The 21792-nt window shown below is 34.5% G+C and overlaps 1 protein-coding gene across 1 annotated transcript; it reads left to right on the top strand.

Annotated features, from left to right (window-relative positions):
• Window positions 1-1437: 1437 nt before the first annotated feature.
• Window positions 1438-17697, top strand: LOC132551082 (F-box/WD repeat-containing protein 5-like). The gene is made up of 7 exons (XM_060215187.1): window positions 1438-1522; window positions 4682-4870; window positions 6326-6575; window positions 6935-7109; window positions 8170-9547; window positions 14470-14682; window positions 16276-17697. Exons 2-7 carry the CDS (start codon window positions 4734-4736, stop codon window positions 16496-16498), a joined length of 2376 nt encoding a protein of 791 aa, XP_060071170.1. The 5' UTR covers window positions 1438-1522; window positions 4682-4733; the 3' UTR covers window positions 16499-17697.
• Window positions 17698-21792: the final 4095 nt, after the last annotated feature.

Raw genomic sequence — 21792 nt, 5'->3', positions numbered from 1 at the left:
ATGTACACGTCTTGATGTTTTTCAATATCTTAATTCAACTTTCTAGCGGGCTTATTACAGGGCAAAGACATTCGTCGAAATTTCTACTAAATGCTATAAAAGTATTCACAAGATTTAGTATAATCAAACATTTGTTTGTCATCAAACAACAAAAAGTTTGGATAAAATGTTCAATGAATAATGGTGGGCATTTTATTTTCGAAACCAAACAAATAACTGTAAATGTAATTTAATGGAGAACATTACCGAATAGCTACATGAAAAGAAAGGATCTGAAGAAAGAAAGGGACAAAAGGCGGCAAGAATACGAACGCTTAAATGGAATTCACATAGGCATTGAGAAAGATGGTGACGAAAATGTAAAGACCTGTGATTTAGATGATAAAAGTCACCAGGTCATGTGTAACAATTCTGATTACATATGGTGCTATTTATTATATACGGAAGTGGATGGTGGATTATTTATTTATTTATTTATTTATTTTCAAATAATCAAACACTGTATCTCTCAACCAAGCATTTTATCCATACCTGTAGAGGCCAGGGTTTGCTCTGGTTCCTATCGTAGACATGTCCGTGAAAAAGTTCAATGTCGTGTGTAAGATGCAGGTGAAACGGGCTGACAATATCTAAATGTGCAGGAGTATCTGTTAATTATATCAACTGTATATTGTACAGGTCATCAGCTGTATCATGCACTGAGTGATAAGAAATGTTTCCAGCAGTTTTTACTAACATGGAATGGAACTAACATTAAATACGATAGACTGGTATATGTACCTACACCGAAGCTACACTAATGAACCATGCCCAAAATCTGAAGTTGCTACCTTTTCTCTCTCTCTCTCTCTACATGTATCAACATAGGGGCATATTTCTTAAACTTAATGAGCATGTTCCCCATTATTCCGAAGGGCTCTGATTATCCCGCCGCGATTTTATACTTTGCTTAGGCACGAGGAGCTAAAATTAGATTATCGGATAGATAGTCAAAATCCTCAAGTTGTGTCCATTCAATTTTGTAACATGTGACAGAAATATCATATGGGCGTGTTCAATGAATTACAGATACTATAATGTGACAAAAAGTGATAAACCGGTCCATCAATTTCTATTTCTTTCCAGATTATGACAGGCAAAATGGCATCGGGTTCAAATGGGATATTTGGAACAGCATAAAGTCATGGCATGCCCTGACTAAATGGAGTTGGCTGATTTTAGGACCTTATCATAACGGATGGCTTGACAAGAAGAAAACAAATATATTCAACAACAACACCAACAAAATTCGTCATCGTACAGCTTCTAGTAATACTTTTAATAAAAGCCACAATCCTGATCCGGTCGATTCCTCTTTTTTCTTTCAATAAATTCCGGTATACGTTTAGGAGAGTAGTATGACCCAGAAAATAAAACCAAAACAAATATGGCGGTCAAACATGGCTACCATACTTGTCAGTGCTCCAACGGGTAGTTTGACTGTTGTTCGTATTTTCCGACTTTCATTTGTTATCAAATCAAGGTGAGCATTTTTTAAATATTTTGATTAATGTTGTTAGTTGTTTAAATTCGGTCGTAATACTTTCAATGGTCCATGACATCCTGCGCAGTAGATGTTCTTAAACCATTAACCACTCTGATCTCTGTACGATAGTGAACATTATGATCGTTCAACTTCAATAGCTTACATATGTAATGTGAATATTTACGATATCACACCGTTTGTGTCGCAGTAACAAAAACAAAATGTCTGCATCCATCATCATGTTAGGGAAAAACTAAGAATTTGCGTTTAAGAAATCATGTGTACCGGGAACACTTTGATGGTGAAAATTAATGGCCATCATGTGTTGTAAAACCTATTTCAAATGAAAATGATATCCATTCATATGTGTTTGTTTGTTGTAACAAAATAGATCACACTAGGCGAATTCAGGTTTAAAGTTGGGAACAGAAATGAATCATTTAGGTTGAAAATGCAGAATCCTGGAAAACAGGATAAGGAGAAGGAAATTTAGTAGTTATACACTATTCAGATAAAGCCAGAGGGTGTGGAAAACGTTTTAAATGTGTTTACTGTTCAATATCGAGCTGAAAAAAGGAAAATTATCATAGTTTCCTTCTTTGCTTTACCAAAACTTTATAAGGATATTTGTAGTGTAGGACTGTCATTAGATGGTGGACTAATCAATTTGCTCGCCGTCCATGGTCTGTAAACAATACTAGTTATTACTATTCTTCATGTATAGGTTTTCATTGGTCCATAGGTATGCATGATTGATTTTTGGACAACAAGAACAGAATTGCTGCGAGGATGTAATCCATTTTTGTATTTATTGGAAATAACTGGATAGGTCTTTTTCAAATTTCATATGTAAGTTTGTAATTGTACCCTTTTGATTTCGTGATCAATCAGAAGAGCATGACTGACTGACAGCAATCATAGATATTGACAACGAAAGATTGTTATTACTATTTTCTATAGCAGTACTGGATAGATCTTTTTTAAATTTCTTATGGTGGTACCTCTTGGTCTCTAGTTATGCCCATTTGGTTTTGAGATTGATTTGAAAAAGGAATGGTATTCTGAACAATTATAATTTCAGTTGATTGTTTGAGGTGTCTGCTTGGGAGTTTTGGTCAGAATAAGTGATATCATCAATGTTGATCTTCAGTGGGGTATGTCTCATTGATGTACCAAAATTTTATGATTTTTGTTCTTTGAGAGAATCCTTTTACTTGGTGTTGTTTTGTCTGACATATGGACTATGGAATAAATATTGGACCAATAACTATAGCACCTGATCATTTTCTGGAATTCATATTTTCTAGATCTTTTTTTTTTCAGTTATAATTTGTGCTGTAGTGTTAAATTTTACACTTCAGAGTTTCCTGAATAGTTTGTCTTCATTCCTCTATAGAGCTAGATCTTTCTGTTGTTTCTGGTCATCCCAAGGAGGATGATCCATTGTACTGGATTTATGCTATCCACCTTGTGTTTCATAAAGGTCACTTAAAAAACACTTTTTAATGTTTAAAATTGTCCTGCATCTATGGCCTGTTGTCCATCATCTGTCCATCGTCAACCATTAAATAATTCTTGCTCAAACTTGTTTTGAGAATAAGTGGATGGATCTTTCTTAATTTCATATATATGTGTGTTAGTTCACCTTGATCCTTAGTTGTGTCCTTTTAGTTAATACTTGAGCAATGTGGGAGGTGGGAGATATAGATATGTTTTTTTACGAGTTTATAGTCTCTGTATTAAATTTTATGCTGCTGATAAGTATACACTATCAAATGGGTGTTATTCTGGTGATATGATAATCATGTCTGGTTGTAATTAGATTAGACACAGTAACAATGTCACTTATTTCCTACTGTTGGTTTATGTACAATGCCTTGATATTATCACTGTAGTATTGACCTGTTTTGCCAGTAAATTCTAAAATACTTACAATAGTGTTTTCCTGCAAGCTTCCTGCTGTCCAACATAGCTATCTATATATAAATACACACCTATACAGAGGTTACATTCATTGGAATTCTCATATGATTTTCTATTGGTAGCTCTACTTAATGTAGGACCATAATCAACACTTATCTGTGACTTGGACTAATTACATCACATGTATATACCAGACATGATATTGATGTGCATGGAGTTTTTTTAGTCACATGTTCATATGTGATTATCATAAGCATGTGGTATATAATTTTTTTCTTATATATATATATATATATATATGAATACTGTCTATAATTAACGGGTTACCAGAATGATTGTTTGGTATATGATATGAATAGGACCATAAATTTAGTTATGTGAATTTTACCTCAAATTCAGACATTTGGTTTATAATTTATAAAAGGTATCAGTTAAATCATTTCTTCAAGAAAGTTATTAATTATGTGTATATCCATAAGATCTTGCACGTATGGTTGTCTTTGCTGGGCCTTCCCCAGTTTCAACCTGGGCCTGTACTCTAAATACCTTAACATTTATCTACAGTTTTCTATATGGATGTACGGATACTAATTATACTCAGTCTGTATTCTTACTGTATTGACCAGTAACTAATCATGCCCCATCCTCTGTGTCCACACACATACATGACTGTCATTGCAGCATGCTCTCCAATTACAGCCATGGATTTTATTAACTACAGCACATTCACTGGTTCTGCTATTGCCAAATGGATATGTATATGTATCCGGCGAGATTGTTATACTGTAGGTTGTTTTTGCTGCGTCATCCCCAATTACAATCTGGACCTGTAGACTTACAGTTGGTGTTAACTACAGCTTCCAGTATGGATTAATTCAACTAGCAGAATTTCAACTAACTGCTAGAAGCAGTCATTCAGTGAAGCCCCATAGAATGATATGATTTATAAGTGCGGAAAAAAATATTTGGCAGAATGAAAAAAAAAATGAAATGTATTGTCTGGACATTGGTCCAGACCATCAGACATTTTGGTATGGCAATTTTTTGGAGGTGTATCACATGCACTATTGACTTGCATGACCTTGCACCTGATAATATTGGTTGCTGTAACATGTCCTGCTTCGAGGAAGAATACAAATTAGTTATTTTGTATATAGAGGTATAAGGGAGGGCTTTGCATATGAAAAGTTATCCCTGGGATGACAATTCTAGTTCATATTTGTTTTGTTGCAGTGATGCTACATAGTGTACTAATTAAGAAGATGGAAACATAATTGCTGTTACCATGGATACCACACCACCCTCCAGCAAATACAGTGCTTCCGAGTTTTCTGAGTGGCAGTGTTTACCTGATAACATCTTGCTTCATATCTTTTCCTATCTTCCAGCCTCATCAGTTCTGAAGGCATCTATCACATGCAGGTATATATAATGTAAAGGGTAAAGGTTGATGTTTTTAGCAACCATCACAGTACATCTGTAATGTTATCATATCAGTTGGGACTTGATTATATAATGAAACTGCATTAAAGTACACTCATGTCACATGTTGTAAATGTTCAGGACAATTTTTTTAAGTTGATTAATAATGTTGAATACATGAAAGTAAAAGGCATTGAAGAACAGGACATATACAGGATATCTGTATACATTGTACTCTGAATGAATTGCTTTTCACATTTCAGTCCAAAATACTATTGATTTCAAGTTGTAGATGTATTTATCTACAAATAAGTCTGTGCCCAGAAATAAGCCTCCTTCTTCATTTCTTGCAGCATCACTAATTTTTAAAGAGTACCGGTATGTAAAAGTTGTTCACAAACAAGTTTCCCAAACTTTAATAGTAAACTTTTTACATTAGGTGAGAGAGCTTTTTTAGGATAATTACAGTCCATACTTTATATAGGTCTTGATAGAGGGTTATTGTACAGAACTGAAAAATTTTCATCTGAATTTGGTTTGAGGGGTATATTGTAATCACCCTGTCTGGATGTCAATCTGAATGTCTATCTGTTTTTAAGAGATCCTTTTCCGACAACTTTTCCGTAGGAATGTCTAGGACCAAAGATAGATGTGCTAGTGACTTTTTGTTTTTGCTCTAAAATTTTCGTTGCCATGTCCATGGTAACTTGGTCACTCTAAACTTGTTTTCCTATATGTAGGACAATAGGACAATAATTCAATCTGAATCAAATGTTGTAACTGCAGTATACAAAGTCTATAATTTGACATATCAGGTGTATCAACTGTTACTATGATGACACTATGACAACATAATGAATCTAATTAGTTGAAATTAGGAATTTTTTCACTTAAGCTTAGTCAAAGAAGACCTTGTAATGTCCCTTATTTTCAATCGGGCAATGATTAATATCAATTCATTTCAGCAAATATTAAAAAAAATCACAGGTAAATCACAGGTAAGTGAGGAAAAGTACTATCAATTCATTCCTTGAGGATCATGCATAAAACCTGGAAGCATTATATGAACATGATCTCAGCCCTACAGGCCACCTTTTTTCTTCCTCAAAGACTCCCAAACAATATATTGCACGCTTTGACTGAGGGTCTATGTCGAACCAAGATGGCAACTCAGGTTGTAAAGTAAACAAATTCTGCTTCTGGTTCAAGGTCATATTTCTTATTGCATGAAATGTGTCATGTTGAAGGGCCTTACACCTTAAGTGGCCTTTTCATCTATGGACACAGTCTTTTTATTCATGTGATGTAAGACATCAGCTGTTTAGAATCACAGAAAGTTACTCTGCTAGAAAATTGACTTTAATTGGATATTCTGATAATTCCATGCTTTGTCACCAACTTCTATCGTGCATTTTAGCTAAAGTAGTAATAGCTGCTGAATCTTGTTTTTTTCAGGTGTTGGTTGAGAGTAAGCTATGATGAATACCTGTGGAGATCTATTTTTTACCGTCACTGGCAGATTGATAGATCTGTTCCTATCGCACCTGGTAGATCTTCCTGGTTAAAAGAGTACAAACGTTTATACTATCACACACCCGTCATTGAGAGTGAGGTCATTCGACAGCACAGTGATCAGGTTCTCCATGTCAGCTTCTCGCACAATGGCAAGATGTTTGCCACATGTTCAAAGGATGGTTACATACGGGTAGGAGTACAATAAAGTACATTTTCATAATGTATGAAATGAAAAACATCAGACATAACCCCCCACCCCCCCTCATCACAATCATTGTGTTTGCCTGTGTTCCTGTTCCCAGTTTCATTCTAAAGACTGAAGCTCCTTGAGAGCAGAAATTGTTTTGTATTATTATGACCTTCGACTTTGTGTCATAATTATGACTTTGTAGTGTTATTATGAGGTATGACTTTGTTTTATGGTTATGACCTTGAACTTAGCATAATGATCATGATCTTTGACTTTGTATTATAATGACGACCTTCGAGTTTGTATATTCATTATTATGATAATTGGTTTCATATAATAATTATGACTTTTGACTGTAGGTATGGAATGCACTGTACCCTGTTACATTGAAATACAAGGAGGACATGAAGATGCTTACCTGGAAGTACACACAGTTTTCACAATTTAATGAAAGTGATACACTTCTTTTAGTATCTGGGGTCCATTTTGGGGCCAACAGTACATCAGGAGAGATTGCTGTGTTTAGTCTGAAAGGTAATCAGCAGTCACCCTTCAAATTATTTCCTTTATGTTATATTCTATGTTCATTTAACAAGCAACAAAGCAGATTTAAAACATTGAAAATTGAAAAAATAATCATGTTTTAGTGTAATTTTGATTTTAATATTAGAAAAATATAAACTTTATTTATTTTACAACAATTGTGAAACAAGTTATGTCAACTAATTTTATCTTATTGGCCCGGATGTAAGCGCTCGAGGGGTCTTATTGTGGGAGGAAACCGCAGTACTTGGTGAAAACCCACGTGTAGAATGTACCCCAAAAATATGCTGTAGCTGTATGTGTGTGTGAAGGGCCATTCCAATTCACAGCATCTAATATTAAAAAAACAAATTTTAGTCCTTCACAGAGAATCAGGATGTTGTGTGTGTGTGTTTGTGTGTGGAGGGTGGGTGGGGGGGGGAGGCTAGCTATAGTTTTGGGTGTGTGTTGTGTATCATAAGTAGGTCACTCTGACCTACATTTTGACATAGCTTTCGTCAGAGCAAAAGTTAGTCTGGGCTCTACCTCTTCACTACTTGTCACTTGAACTTCATACTTAGGACTTGGGATCACTTAAATGAGGTGGTTTGTCAAGCATCAAAAGTAGGTCAATCTGACCTACATTTTATATGTACCTATAATCTACATCAAATTAAAAATAGTTTGTCTGGGCTCTATCTCCTGCACTACTTCTTAGTTCATTTACACTGCATTCTTCAGAAGTAAATTCACATTTGATCAGGGGAACTGCAATTTGCCAAATTGTCTCGTTGTGTATAACATGATGATCTGAATGATTATACTTTGCTTGAAACCTTCTGGCTTGATTGGAGATCATCACATTTGTTCAGATGAAGAACCGTAACTTTTAAGCAATGTCACAATGATGAGATGTATTACAGTACGTCTCTATGACCTATAGAATGATTTCCTGATTGCTTCATAGAATACATAGGCTTAATGTTATCAATATTATACATATAAATGTTCATGTGTATGTAAAGTTATTGTATTGTTATAAATCACTACATGGATTAACTAAACTTTACAGGTGAGTTTGAGCTGCAAGCCCGTGTGATAAACAAGCCATATGATGTATTTGGGACGTGGTATAATGACCACTACTTGTTGTCTGGGAACCTTCACTGGACTGGACAGTTACAGTCATGTTCAACACTATGGCTAAACAAGGCCTCACAGGAAACGGAATCGGAACATGAGTCAGTGGTGATGAGGCTCTACCGTTTTTACAATGTCAACGCGAGCTCAATCCGTACTATAATGGTAGCAGATTATGCAGAGGAAACAGACTACAGCTGTGTTGACAGTGTGGTTGACAATCACTTGACCAAGTGTACACAAGGAGCTAACATGCTTGTGGACAGTAATCTACGAAATGATGACATTGTGGAGGATTCTGACTTTGGGGAGACCCAAAATGTACAGGGAGCTTCAGGTGGCACTGCTCGGAATGTCCAGAGTGTACAGGTTTATGAAAACGGTGCATTTCAAAACAGATTTATTCAGCTGGATGAAGATGAAAATAATGATCGGCGTAATGGGACAATTGAATATGGTCAGGACTATCGTCAGGCACAAGACGAGATTCAGTTTGTCCTGGACTCCGAACAGGCGGAATGTAGTTCTGACTCAAAACCAATTTCTATGGTAACAAGCCAATCTGGAAACTCAAGTCTCTTTTGTAATAATGACAAACTTTCGAGAACCAATGCAACATCCAAAAATAGTTCTATGCACAGACACTCTGGTACCATGACAGAAAGCCAACCTGATGGTTTAGATATGTCTAGACTGACCAGTGCTAGGATAACAACCTGTATCAGTGAAAGTCGGATGACAAATACTTTGCCTATAGTAACTAGCTGTATCCAGCATGATCGCCAGAAACGTGTTAAAGATGGTAACAGTGCAGATTGTTATGAGGAGAGTCAGGGCTTAGGGGATATGTTGTCAGATGAAGAGGATGAAGAGGAGTATTGTGAGGACTTTTGTCACTCCGGAATGTATGTGGATGGGTCAGTGTATGGCTCTCCCTTACAGACAAAGTACTTAGCCACAAGGGAAGCCACTACTGCCAGAAATTCGCCAAAGTATTGTGTTGTAGCAAACAGTGATATGGATAGGCCAGATCATAATCTGAGTGAAAACAAACTCGCATCTGAGAAAAAGTATACCACCATGAGGGATAAGTATCTTGTGTTTACAATGGGTTCAGAGACCTACACACCACACCAGATTGGTATTAAACGTATCAAGTCACTTGCAAAGGTGGAGGGTTCTGACTCCAAATTGTGTTTACTTCCTAAAACAAATGAGCAGATGTCGGATGACCAACCAAATGATAATGTGGACAAGATCATTGACATGCATGGTCATATCATTGGCATGTGCTTCTCTCCAGATAACAGGTATTTATTCCAGTTGACTTCAAATCACTGCCACAGAAATACTTTCCCTTTCATAATGGTAACTAAAAGATATAATCACCGAAGACTAATAAGAATCTTTCATCTCTTCAGGATGAGATTGGGGGATCTCAACTCATGGAGGAAGGTTAAGTAAGCCTTGTGTTTGACTGCTTAATAATCTTCTTCTGAGCGTTGAGATCCCTTTTCTGACCCTTAAAAAGGGTGAAGCAATTGTATTGTGTGTAAACTAACAGATGTGAATGGTGTATGAATAGTGACAAGACTCGCACCTCAGACGCTTCAGGCTTTGTGATCTATCTTACACAAAATATAACTCCAGTGTACATGCCAATATAATGTCAAATAAAAGTATACTTTTGATATTTTAGACATATGTTGAATAGTAAGTTTTGGATGGAGATAAGTTTCAATCTTTATGATAACACAGGATTTTCATTTTTGAGGATAACACAAGATTTCATTAGCAGATGATATTAGGTATATATGTGTGATCTCATAAAAGTAATTCCACCTCCGGATTATATCGGTGATGTCACCTAAGCTGTTTCCAGAAAGTGCATGGGGCATGTGTAGTCTTATCATCCAGAGGGTGGGACAAGGAAATCTCACATCAGGAAAAATTGTGAATTTACCTATCCAGGAAAAGATAATTGTTATGAAAAAAGAGATAAGATTGCAACTTCATTTGCAGCCTTGAAAAACTTGATAGTCTCTCCTGCTTTGTCTTTATCACTTCTCTGAATATATACAGGAAGTTTCACAGTTTCCTGTTGAATACCTGGTTTGTAAGCATGCATTGATTGACTGTCTTTTCATGTCTGTAGCATATATTTACCCACAGTTAAATAAGAATGATGAATCTTGATGTTTATGTTGGTCTCATACTAATCAATGTGCACTGGTAAAAAATTAGGGCCCACATCCTCTCAGGTACAGAGTTACTGCCCTTTGTTTAATATTTCCTTACATTTAAACAAGGATAATGAATCCATGTATACATTAGTCATACAAACACAATGTGTAGTCTATCAAATTCAGAGTCTGCAAACCCTTTGTTAAAAAATTATTGCCCTTTGTTAAAGTTTTGAGTCTATGTATTTAAATTGATTACATTTAAATTAGGATGATAAAACATGATGTACATGACGTACTAAGATGGTGTGCAGTGTACAAATGTCAGGGCTCACAACCCCTTAATTACAGAGTTATTGCCCTTTGTTAAAAATGTTTTTGTATGAAGCATGACTTAAGCTTGGTTACTATTAACACTAGGATCATGAAACTTGGTGTGGTGTATACATTGGTCATATTAAGAGTATGTCCATTGTACCAAATTCAAGGACTGAAACCGCTTAATACAGATTTATTTCCTCTTGTTAATTTTTTATGTCTGGGTTGTAAATTTGCTTTCATATAGACTATGTGTAAATGGCGAAAAATGAGACACTGACTGATCAACTTTAAGTAACATGTAACAAACATATGGAAGCCTAGTTTCATTGTACCTAATACTTTCATTAGCCAGTATTCATTATATAATAGGGTGTACATTTACTTGGTGTGCAGTAGATATCTGCCCAACTCACCAAGGAAAACAGCTATTCTTGTATTGGAAGACATGCCTAGAAGAGGCTTCAAAACTTAAGATGTACTTTTTCTATACAATTCACCTCTTCATACCCTCAGATCTCAAAAATATAACAAAGAATTGGTACAATCATTCTATCAGACAAGAAAAGTCCTTGATCATAAGAGCATATTCATGGGCTCTGCTACCTGTTTTGACAGATCATCACAGGGGTTGCGTCATGACAGCCTTGAAGTGAAAAGATATAGTTTCTTCTTTTTCAAAATTTTGATGACACCCCATCAAAATACAACCAACTTGTTTTTTCTAATATTTACCTTTAAGCAATCACAGAGCATTTGGACACCGTTGATATCTTTCTGCTGTCTTATTACAATATCCCGAACACCTCACCTGTGTACAATTAAGATGAGGTATATCACACTCTCTTATTTACATATATTGCATCATGTTTCTCATCCATAAGCATTTCTGTTAAGTTTATCAGATACAAGGTTAACAACATCAGACTAACCAAACATACACCCTTCTGACCCTACAGTCAAATCTCTCTCCAATGATAGTAAACTCTCAAACTGTACATATGGTCATAATTGCATGCTTATGCTATTGGAGTCAACGACTCTTGCAAAACAACCTGTTATACCTGTTTTTAAGGAGACAAACATTAATAAGTACTGCTGTATATTGTCATATGCTTTGAAATAGTCTGTGAAAATGAAAAAGTAAAATCTTCTCTTAAATATTTCTGTACTAATGATTTCAGTACAAATATATTGTCACAGGTACTGTATCCTTTTTTTACACACACTGTTCTTCATAAATTCTTTTTATTCTTTCACATCATTTTACCAGATTATTATTTAAGATTTTAGTGAACACTTTTCCCAGTACAGAAAGTAATGAAATCCCTTTATAATTATTAGTCTCAGACATATTCCCCTTCTTATGCAATTGCATACCTTATTACAGCCTTTCCCTCCCATCAGTTGTCAGAAACATGTTGGTTTTATTGATATGATTGTGCAGTGTGTGCAGGTAGGGCATCAGCATCCTGTTGGCACACTTTAACTGCTCATTAAGAATCCCTTCTGCATCTGGTGCTTTGCTATTTTGAAGTTCCTTTGTTTAATGATGTTATTAATTTCTTCTAATGACCATCTTGATTTCTTCAAGACTTACTTAATGTCCAATATTTCAATGAACACAGGTTCTCTATGACCAAACTCATACTTCTTCTTTAAAAGTAGTATATACACTAAAATTTGTGTTATTTATTAGCTTTTTATAAGCCCATGGAAAGATGGGGCGCAATTGTTATGAGTGGGAGCGTGACACACGAGGTGTCTGCTCAATAACTTGAGTATCATAGTTCTGACAGATCAGCTTCAAATTTCATAGTAAGGTTTATTATTATGATAGCTGAAGCAAGTTCGATGGCCGCAATATTTGGACAGTGATTCTGTTTTCCATCCATTTCTTATCTATCATTTAAACTTATTGTATTCCCTCTAAACATGTTGACTCATTATTACCATTTCCATATAATTCTTTGGTGCCCAGTAGTACACTTGTTGAAATATTCACACCATTTTCACCAGATATGTTATAGTTAATAGAATTTCTATTAAATGCTTTCATATTTCTCCATAAGTCACAGATTCACTCATCATGCACCTAAATTTGTAAACTATGAATTCTCTTTTTCTCATGCTCAGTTTTCTGTTTGCAGATTTTTTAAAAACTTATTTCTACATTTTCTGTACAGCACTTAATCTTAATATAGGTTTTATACTTGAAACTTGCCAAGCAGCTAATAAGCTGATATTTCTCAGCATTTGTCATCCTACCAGGGTGATTGCTTTAGTGTCCTGTCTTCCATCAAGAGACATATTAATATGCATTCCACATTCTTCTTCAACATTTGAAATTATCTTGGCTAATGTCTGGACAGTCTCATCCACCTCATCTTGCAATTGCCTAGCTACATATAACAAAAAACTGAAGTTCCCATCGTGATCATTGCCTGCCCTGCCATTCAACTTATGAATACCAATTCTTTTATTAATGTATCCTCAGATGCTTGAGTACATGAAGAGTTAAAGCAATCAGTGAAATATTACTCTCCTCATTCTATTGTAATCATTGTCGGTAAAACTCTACTAATAACTAATTGAACTTTCATTCTAAAGATTCTACCCAATTCCTGTGAGTTTCTTTACTGAGTAAGAGTTGCTGGAGGAATATACTTCAAACTAAATATTGTGTCCTTGTTCAGTAGCTCCACAGATTTCCTCATAACAAAAAATATACCATTCTGAGTATGACAAAGAACTCTTTCAAATTAGAAGGATATTTTTGTCCCCTGATATAAATATTCATATACCTCCAGAATTTCTACCTTGATCACTGTGGCACATTTTCAGATTCTTCCTTTGTTCTACAAAAAGTTTTGCCGCACTAATAACATCACACTGTTTCAAACAATCAGAAAAGGAACTAGTTACAAGGTTCATCAGACCATTCACATTCAATGATATCAGTTAATATTACTGCATGTACTTGGATCTTGGTCATGTCTCTGTCTTGAAAATTTCTCCAACCAACACGAAAGCACTTTTTTTCCCCTCTGTCTTTCTCAACGCTATGATAGCTATAGAGAATGTACAGCCTTTGATCACAATGTGATTGATCTGGTGTGTGCTTTGTCCAACCCATGCCATAGACCTTGTCATCTCTAGATAATAGTACAGTTTTTTTTTTATTTTTCTGATAGTTAACAGAAGTCTTCTTTCACCTTTACTTTCATTTTATCATTGCCTCCCTCCTTTTTTTTGTGAAATGCATTCAGTACATCTTGCTTGTGTTTATGTCTTCTGAATTCTATCATTGCCATTCTCTCTTTGCCCATAGATTTTCTTCCTAGCCTCAAGACCCTTTCTCCAGATGTGGGCTATGTCCCCAACTCACTGTGAGAATACCATTGTCTAACAAAGTTAGTCCCTAACCACTGTAATTTATTACTCCTGAACCATGAGATATTAGGCCTGCAAAATTAAACAACTATACAGTTATCACTTTGTTCCAATTTATGGACTGGCCGTACCAGGTATTGGACCAAATGATTAGTGTATGTTGAAAAGACTCTTTTATGATTAACATGCAGAAGCTGTTTGTGTCATGCGTAATCTCATAGCTTCAAGTATGGCTGAAACTTGCATGTATATGTGTGTATGACTTTTGCTTAGAAAGAGTTGAATTTTAATTCAATATTTGTATATATAAGGTAACAAGGAAATTTCTTTGTTGTCAGATATCTCTATGTAAACAATCGACCATGGCCAAAGAATTATTGTATAGAGAATGCTCTGTACCCACCACCAATAGCCCAGGAGATAGATATCCATGTCATTGATCTACTTAAGATGAAGGAAGTTGGAACCATGCACAGATCTCACAAAGCCTATACACCAAATGATGAATGCTTCTTCATCTTCCTAGATGTTTGTAAAGACTATGTTGCAAGGTAGGAGGAATAAGACTTTGTGCCTTTGATACATATGACTTTCACAGTAAAACAACATTCATCTGGAATGTCTGTTGACATCAGTTGTTGTCTATTGACGTCTGTTGTTATCTATAAATGTTTGTTGATGTGTATTGATGTCTGTCGTTATCAATTGACGTCTGTTGTTATCTATAAATGTCTGTTGATGTGTATTGATTTCTGTTGATGTGTATTGATGTCTGTTGATATGTATTGACATCTGTTGATGTGTATTGATGTCTGTTGATGTGTATTGATGTCTGTCATTATCTATTGATGTCTGTTGTTATCTATAAATGTTTGTTGATGTGTATTGATGTCTGTCGTTATCAATTGACGTCTGTTGTTATCTATAAATGTCTGTTGATGTGTATTGATTTCTGTTGATGTGTATTGATGTCTGTTGATATGTATTGACATCTGTTGATGTGTATTGATGTCTGTTGATGTGTATTGATGTCTGTCATTATCTATTGATGTCTGTTGTTATCTATAAATGTTTGTTGATGTGTATTGTTGTCTGTCGTTATCTATTGACGTCTGTTGTTATCTATAAATGTCTGTTGATGTGTATTGATTTCTGTTGATGTGTATTGATGTCTGTTGATGTGTATTGATGTCTGTTGATATGTGTTGATGTTTGTTAATGTGTATTGATGTCTGTTGATATGTATTGATGTTTGTTGATGTGTATTGATGTCTGTTGATATGTATTGATGTTTGTTGATGTGTATTGATGTCTGTTGATGTTTATTGACATCTGTTGATGTGTATTGACGTCTGTTGTTATCTATTGATGTCTGTTGATGTATTGATGTCTATTGATTCCATATGTGTTGATGATCTGATGACAAAGTCTCAGGTGACCTTTTTGGTCACCTTTTGTCCAACCTCCTGTGTAGTGCATCTTGTGTTGTGAGTTGTGTGTTGTGTGTTGTGTATCCTGTGTCGTCCATCATAAACAATTGATATTTTTTTTTACTTCTTCTCAATACTAGAAGGCCCAGAGGTCTGATATGGGATGAAGGGCTACCAAGTTTTTTTCTAATGAATGACCTTGAACCACTTTCAAGGTCACAGGGGACAAATAAACCTAAAATCATAAAGTTTTTTCTCAATAACCAAAAGGCCCAGAGGTATTATATTGGACCTGTAGCAAAATGGGATGAAGGGATACCAAGTTTGTTCAGATGTTGGAATATCAAGACAGGTTGGATTTTGTTGTCAAGTAGGTTCAATGTTTTGAAAACTGCTTGGCCCCTTAGAGTAGGATTTGTTCAAACTTCTGCATTGTAAATTCTCACTTGCTACAAGCAATAGTCTGCAGGCTTTAATCTGTATGCTAGATATGGGATAAAGCAGTTTTGTTAAAGTTTGTGCTTGTCATTTGTTAGAAACAAAAATTCAACTCCGGTGAACTTGCATGAAAATGAATTGTTCATATGTATACTTTTTCACCCATGTTAATTCAAAATTTCCATAAACCTTTATCTATGTTCCTATCATCAAGTTAGTTTTTAAATTATTTGTGTTCATCTCCTTGTATAATCATGTTTTGTATATAATTTTCAGTGGAGCAGAGGACAGACATGGTTATATATGGGATCGCCACTATGGTGTTTGCCTGGCACGCTTTCCTCACACGGATGTTGTAAACTCAGTGGCCTTTAATCCACGTGACACAGAGACACTCATCACAGTCAGCGATGATTGTTCAATCAAAGTGTGGAGGTCAAGGTCACGTGAACACCAGGTCAAGGTGGACAATTTACCAAGTCTGTGCACACAGTCCTAGCTCTAACTTGTGTACAAGTGTATCATTATACCCTTCATTAATGTAAAGGGGTATTTAGTTATCACTGTCTATACATCCATGAGTGCATGCATCCGTCGGTTATAATCTTGTGTACAAGATGTCTCATGAGTCTCATGGATAAATTTACTTCCTAATTACACTTTAGCATCTCTTCACCATGGTCTATACTAGGAAAGATTTTGGTCATCAGTCATGGTTTAAGTTCAAAGGTTGCTGTTCAACACTTTTGAAATAAAAAGGCTTTGATGAAATACCTGTTGAAGCCCTTAATAGTTTAATCCTCTGATAGATTTAGATATGAAAAGAAAGTTTGAGGGAGTGGGGTCTGAAGCATTCTTGGGTTATGAGACCTAATAGAGAAATAGACACAAGTATTTAAAATAATTTTCCTTTAGTTTAAGTTAATCTATTTGAGTAAAATAAGCCAGGTGAGTGAGACAAGCCCAACAGGCCTCTTGGTTTTGTTCTTATACAATGCTGGTATAAAGAGGAGGGATTGAAAGTTTACCCTATTTAATTTATTCCTGTCCGAGTACTGTTTGTATGATTAATGCTGTTGATCATATGACATTTTTATACATTATTTTAACTTTACTGAAATCAGTTTATTTACAGGTCTCCACTTTGCACAGATCAGTCTTGTTAAAAAATGTATGAAGATTACATGTGTTGTGTTCGTACAGAAGTCATGGGACTCTGTAAAAAACGTATCAAATTCAGCCTAAATTATTCCCATATGCAAACAGAGAAGGTGACTTGTATCTAACACAAGCCTTATATAAGCTTTCTTGATTTGTAATCAATGAAAGAAGGAAGAACAAAATTCTAAATGCTTTCTGTATATTTGTGTAAACCAGTCAGATTTTCAAGTTTGCCTTAAGTTGACCAGGTTTTTTCCTCCGTTTTGCTATGTACATGTTTTTCATTTACAAATGTCTTGGTAGAGTTGTCCACGGTTCTTCAAATTCAACTTTGTTCATAAAACTGAAAATTTTGTTACAGCAAATTTTGAAAAGATTCATTAAGTAAATGAAGTGTATGTGCCATTTGCCTGTAATAATAATAATAATCGTCTTTATTTATTCTTGATTACATATTGAGCATAGAGCTCATCTTTCGTATGGTCAAGACATATTAAAATGTACAATTTTTACAACCTTAAGAAACATATGTATAAAAAACAGGACATACAGATGAAAAGATATGAAATCAGTTTAAGTAAAACTGCCTTGCACACCTCTAAGCAGTTTTACTTGAACTGATTTCATATCTTTTCACCTGTATGTCCTGTTTTTTAAACATATGTTTCTTAAGGTTGTAAATATTGTAAAATATTATAAAAGGCAAAACTGTCGAAATTTTTTATTGAAAATCAAGTTCATATTACAATCAATAATATTATAAAGTAACCAGAAAGAAATTGTAATCTAACTTATAGTAATTAACATCCATAACTGTTTTCACTAATTTTTTAATGTAGAGACAACAAAATGGATATGGCTGTTCTTCATGTATTTAAAGGATTACAAAATGTTAAATTATTTATTTTAGTTTTAATCAGGAAATAATCTGCAGAGCTTTGCAGGCAAACACTTGTACACAATACATTTGTCTGCAAGGCTCTGTCTTATCCCAAGACTATAAATACTAAGCCAGAGATAGAAAAAAACTAAAATCCATTTATTCTGACATTTGAAATGTACAAGTTTCTCAGATTAATGATATAAGTGTTTGTATAATTCAGTTTTGTCATTTTTAGATAATAGTTAGAAAAATGTTTTATTGGAGTTACTTATCAGATCCAATGAACTGTTAAATAAATTGTACATTAGATACTATATAACATTCTTTGGCATCCAAGTGTGACATTTTATTGTGATTGTGTTGCAGATTTATATCGTTTTTCCAACAACTTTATGTGTAACAAAACCAACTATCCCAAACCTATATGTATAGTTAAATACAAAAATTCTTCCTGATATGTATGAATAAGAAACTTAATTTCTCCCCAACCTTTTGTACATGTCCAGGTTTATGAAACATATTTCTTCCACACATCTTCATGTATACTTGTCTGATATTTCTCCTGCCTCCGTTTATGTGACATACATAATGCCTACTGTGGGATAAATATGCCATATATATTACACCCATTGATTCCCAGTTGTGGACCTAGCCAGATACCTGTATAAGGAAAACTGAAATTTGTGAATTCATCACAAATATTACAAGTGCTCAAAATATTTACAAAGATATCAGCAAACATTTTCACAGGTGACAATTCATGGTCATTTGGCATAGTTTCCTCAGTGTATAGGAATGATTACAATGAATGAAACTTACCATGAAACTTTTGAAGTACTCTTTAATGTTCTGGTGTACATTTCGTGCCATATATTTTTCTTAACCTGTACCTTGCCAAAATATTGACTTTGTTTACAAATTTTGCAGTCATAGAGTTCAATCAAAGCATCCATTCAGACTCAAATTTTACGTTATTTGATAGGATTTCATAGTGTCCCCATCTTCCATACGCAGATATGATAGGTGCTGTATTGTCCTATCCTGGACAGGTGTATCCACCTTTTTCCTGGTGTAAACTTTCCTTGTCATAACACATAGTGAAAAGGGGGATTCCCCAGTCAGGATAATAGTATGACATCACAGCAATAATTCTATATTACACATATAAAAGCCCAGAAGGGTAAGAAAAAACCAATCATACACTCCTGAAGGTGTGATAGGTGGTTCTCAAACCTCAGGGCTGGCAATCATTTGACCAGCCTCATGTGTACCTACTAAAGAATCTTTCTCCTTGGGTTGAGATCACCTCATCTCATTCCAAAGAGGGTGTAAGATTTTGTCAGTCACATGTGAAACACATTGCAGGTTACATTTTCTTTGAGCTATGATAAGAGAGTCCTTTCTTTTCCAGGTCTGAGATACTTTTGTTTTATCCTTATGGTGAAATGTCCCTGTTATATCAAACATTGGTGATGGTGAAAGATTCTTTTCGTCTCATCCTGAAGTATCTTTTTCTATGTTACACAGTGTTGATGGTGACATTTCCATTAGTCTCCAGTATCATCGTCTATACAGAGATGGTGGCCAACATATGCAACTTTCTGCACAATGGCACGACTTTGAACCAACCTTAAGTAGCCTTTGTTATTCTGACAACATATTTATTCATTTAACAGGTTTTACATCCATTAATGTCAGTTAGAGCCCCTCAGGTGCTTAACAAAGGATTTATCAGTGATATTTTTATAATATCTTACTCTCTAAGAGTTTTGCACTAGTTTTTTTAGTGAGCGGTATACTACAACACATGTCTTGATTACATACTCTTTGTTCAAGAACATGAATTTGTTTTAAGTATGTGTACCTTCAATTTGATATTGCATTAGAATTGTCATGCTTCACCAAAACTTATGATAAGATGTGGGAGAAAAATGTTTCCATAATCAGGCAGGTATGAAAGATAGAAGAAGAAAAATGTTTCCATCATTATGGGGTTTGGGATATAGATAATTTACCATTGAATGCAAAATCTGAGTTATCAGAACATGTGAAAGTCACACGTTTGACCCATTGAAAAATCCTTGAGTGAAATATCTACATATTTTTTGCATAATAAAACATATTTTGGAATATCCGAATATTATTTTCCACTACTTTCTTACATTACTTCATTTTTTTTAAACATTTAGGTTATTTGTTACATTACCATGAAAATGACATGAGACTTTTGTGACAAATCACATGAAATATAAACCTGATTTTTTAATCAATCTTCTATTCGCTAAGACATAAGGAAATAAGTTAGGCAATCTTCACATTATTCCAGACTTAATATGTTATGAAAGATACAGATATATTAGATGACAGATTCACTGATGGATTTAGCAATACTATAATTCCAATGTAAATTTACAGGTATGATTAACAATGTAAATATCATCAGGCACGATCATTTTGTTTGAGAACAAATGTGAATACAGAGTAAATTGAATATATATAAAGCATTAGTCAGCAAAATATACTGTCCTACTTAACAAATGTGACATTGCAGTTTTCACACAATTTGTAATGCATTCCTCTATGGTTGATAAATTTTTGCAGGGCTGATGTTTTGCAGTTATCAATGTTTAGGCTGGTTTGCATGTATTACATTTTGCATATACAAACATGAAAAAATATTTTTTTGCATTTTGATTCACTGTGAAAATGTTTGTTGAGTACTGAATTTCACCTTTAATGACAGCAAACATACCAAGTACTTAGTGTATTGGATTTAGAAAGCCATATGACCTTAGATGCCATTCAGAAAAGGTGAGAATGTATGGTAGATGTTTGATACATTTCAAGATTGTATGCAGTTTTCTCTCAGCCTAATTAAGAGAGAGCTTATTTTGTAATTGCTTTTGCAGGGAGTCTGTGCTTGTGTCTTTAGCAAAAAGCTTCAGCACACAACGTCTCATAAGTAGTCATCAGTAATGTTCCAAAGGTCAAAGGTATGGACCAATTGAATCAAAGAGATGGTGCACAAGATATCTCATGAACCCCACAATTAAAATGTAATTGATGTATAAAGAGAATTGTAAGAGATTTATCAAACAGGTCTTTTGACAGAGCCTTTGTCAAGGTAAATTAATTAGAAATGGGATAAGTTTAATACATTTTGTATTGTGATGTCATGATCTTCAGTCAGGCAAGCCATATAACATGTGTTGACCTAACAAGAAATTAAGATATGTATCTGAAAACCGTATTTGTATTTCTGTGGTCATAAGTCAACAATCACAGGGAACTCTTTTGTAATTACTCTATCTCATGAACTGCTCAAATGTTTTGTTCCATATCTACCCCCAGATTATTAATTACATGTGTTTTGATGGTCTTTTTTCAACTTTTAATTTAGGGTCAAATGACACACTTATCACTTTTGAAATGGGAAATCTGAGTAAAAAAGATATTTCCTGAAATTCATAACATAATGTTCAAATTATACATCTCATATAATTTGGTGATCTCCAGTAAATGTTTAATGAGCACAAGTTATACTTTGTGACATTAATGGTAAATACTTGTTTAGTGTAGTAATGACAGATCAGGTGCTGGGAGGTGCGTATATCTATGTCAATCATTGCTGAATTTGTTCTGGGCTTAATTAAATGTATTTTTCCTTATTATGAGATTGATATCAGTAAAGGTGTGTTGTTTCCGAAATTGTTGTTAATTTTCATGTCATTTTGAAAATAAACTATGTT

Source organism: Ylistrum balloti, unplaced genomic scaffold (assembly GCF_031769215.1).
Source record: "Ylistrum balloti isolate Yb309-2 unplaced genomic scaffold, AGI_CSIRO_Ybal_v1 Utg370174, whole genome shotgun sequence".
NCBI classification, from domain to species: domain Eukaryota; kingdom Metazoa; phylum Mollusca; class Bivalvia; order Pectinida; family Pectinidae; genus Ylistrum; species Ylistrum balloti.
The sequence above is the reverse complement of the archived record's forward strand: the minus strand, read 5'-3'. Positions and strand labels throughout refer to the sequence as shown.

Bases quoted from the DNA above. Each gene is read 5' to 3' on its own strand.
- LOC132551082 (XM_060215187.1), top strand. From the start codon at position 4,734: ATGGATACCACACCACCCTCCAGCAAATACAGTGCTTCCGAGTTTTCT. The intron at 4,871-6,325 runs GTATATATAATG...TGTTTTTTTCAG, and splicing joins AAGGCATCTATCACATGCAG to GTGTTGGTTGAGAGTAAGCT. The intron at 14,683-16,275 runs GTAGGAGGAATA...TATAATTTTCAG, and splicing joins TGTAAAGACTATGTTGCAAG to TGGAGCAGAGGACAGACATG.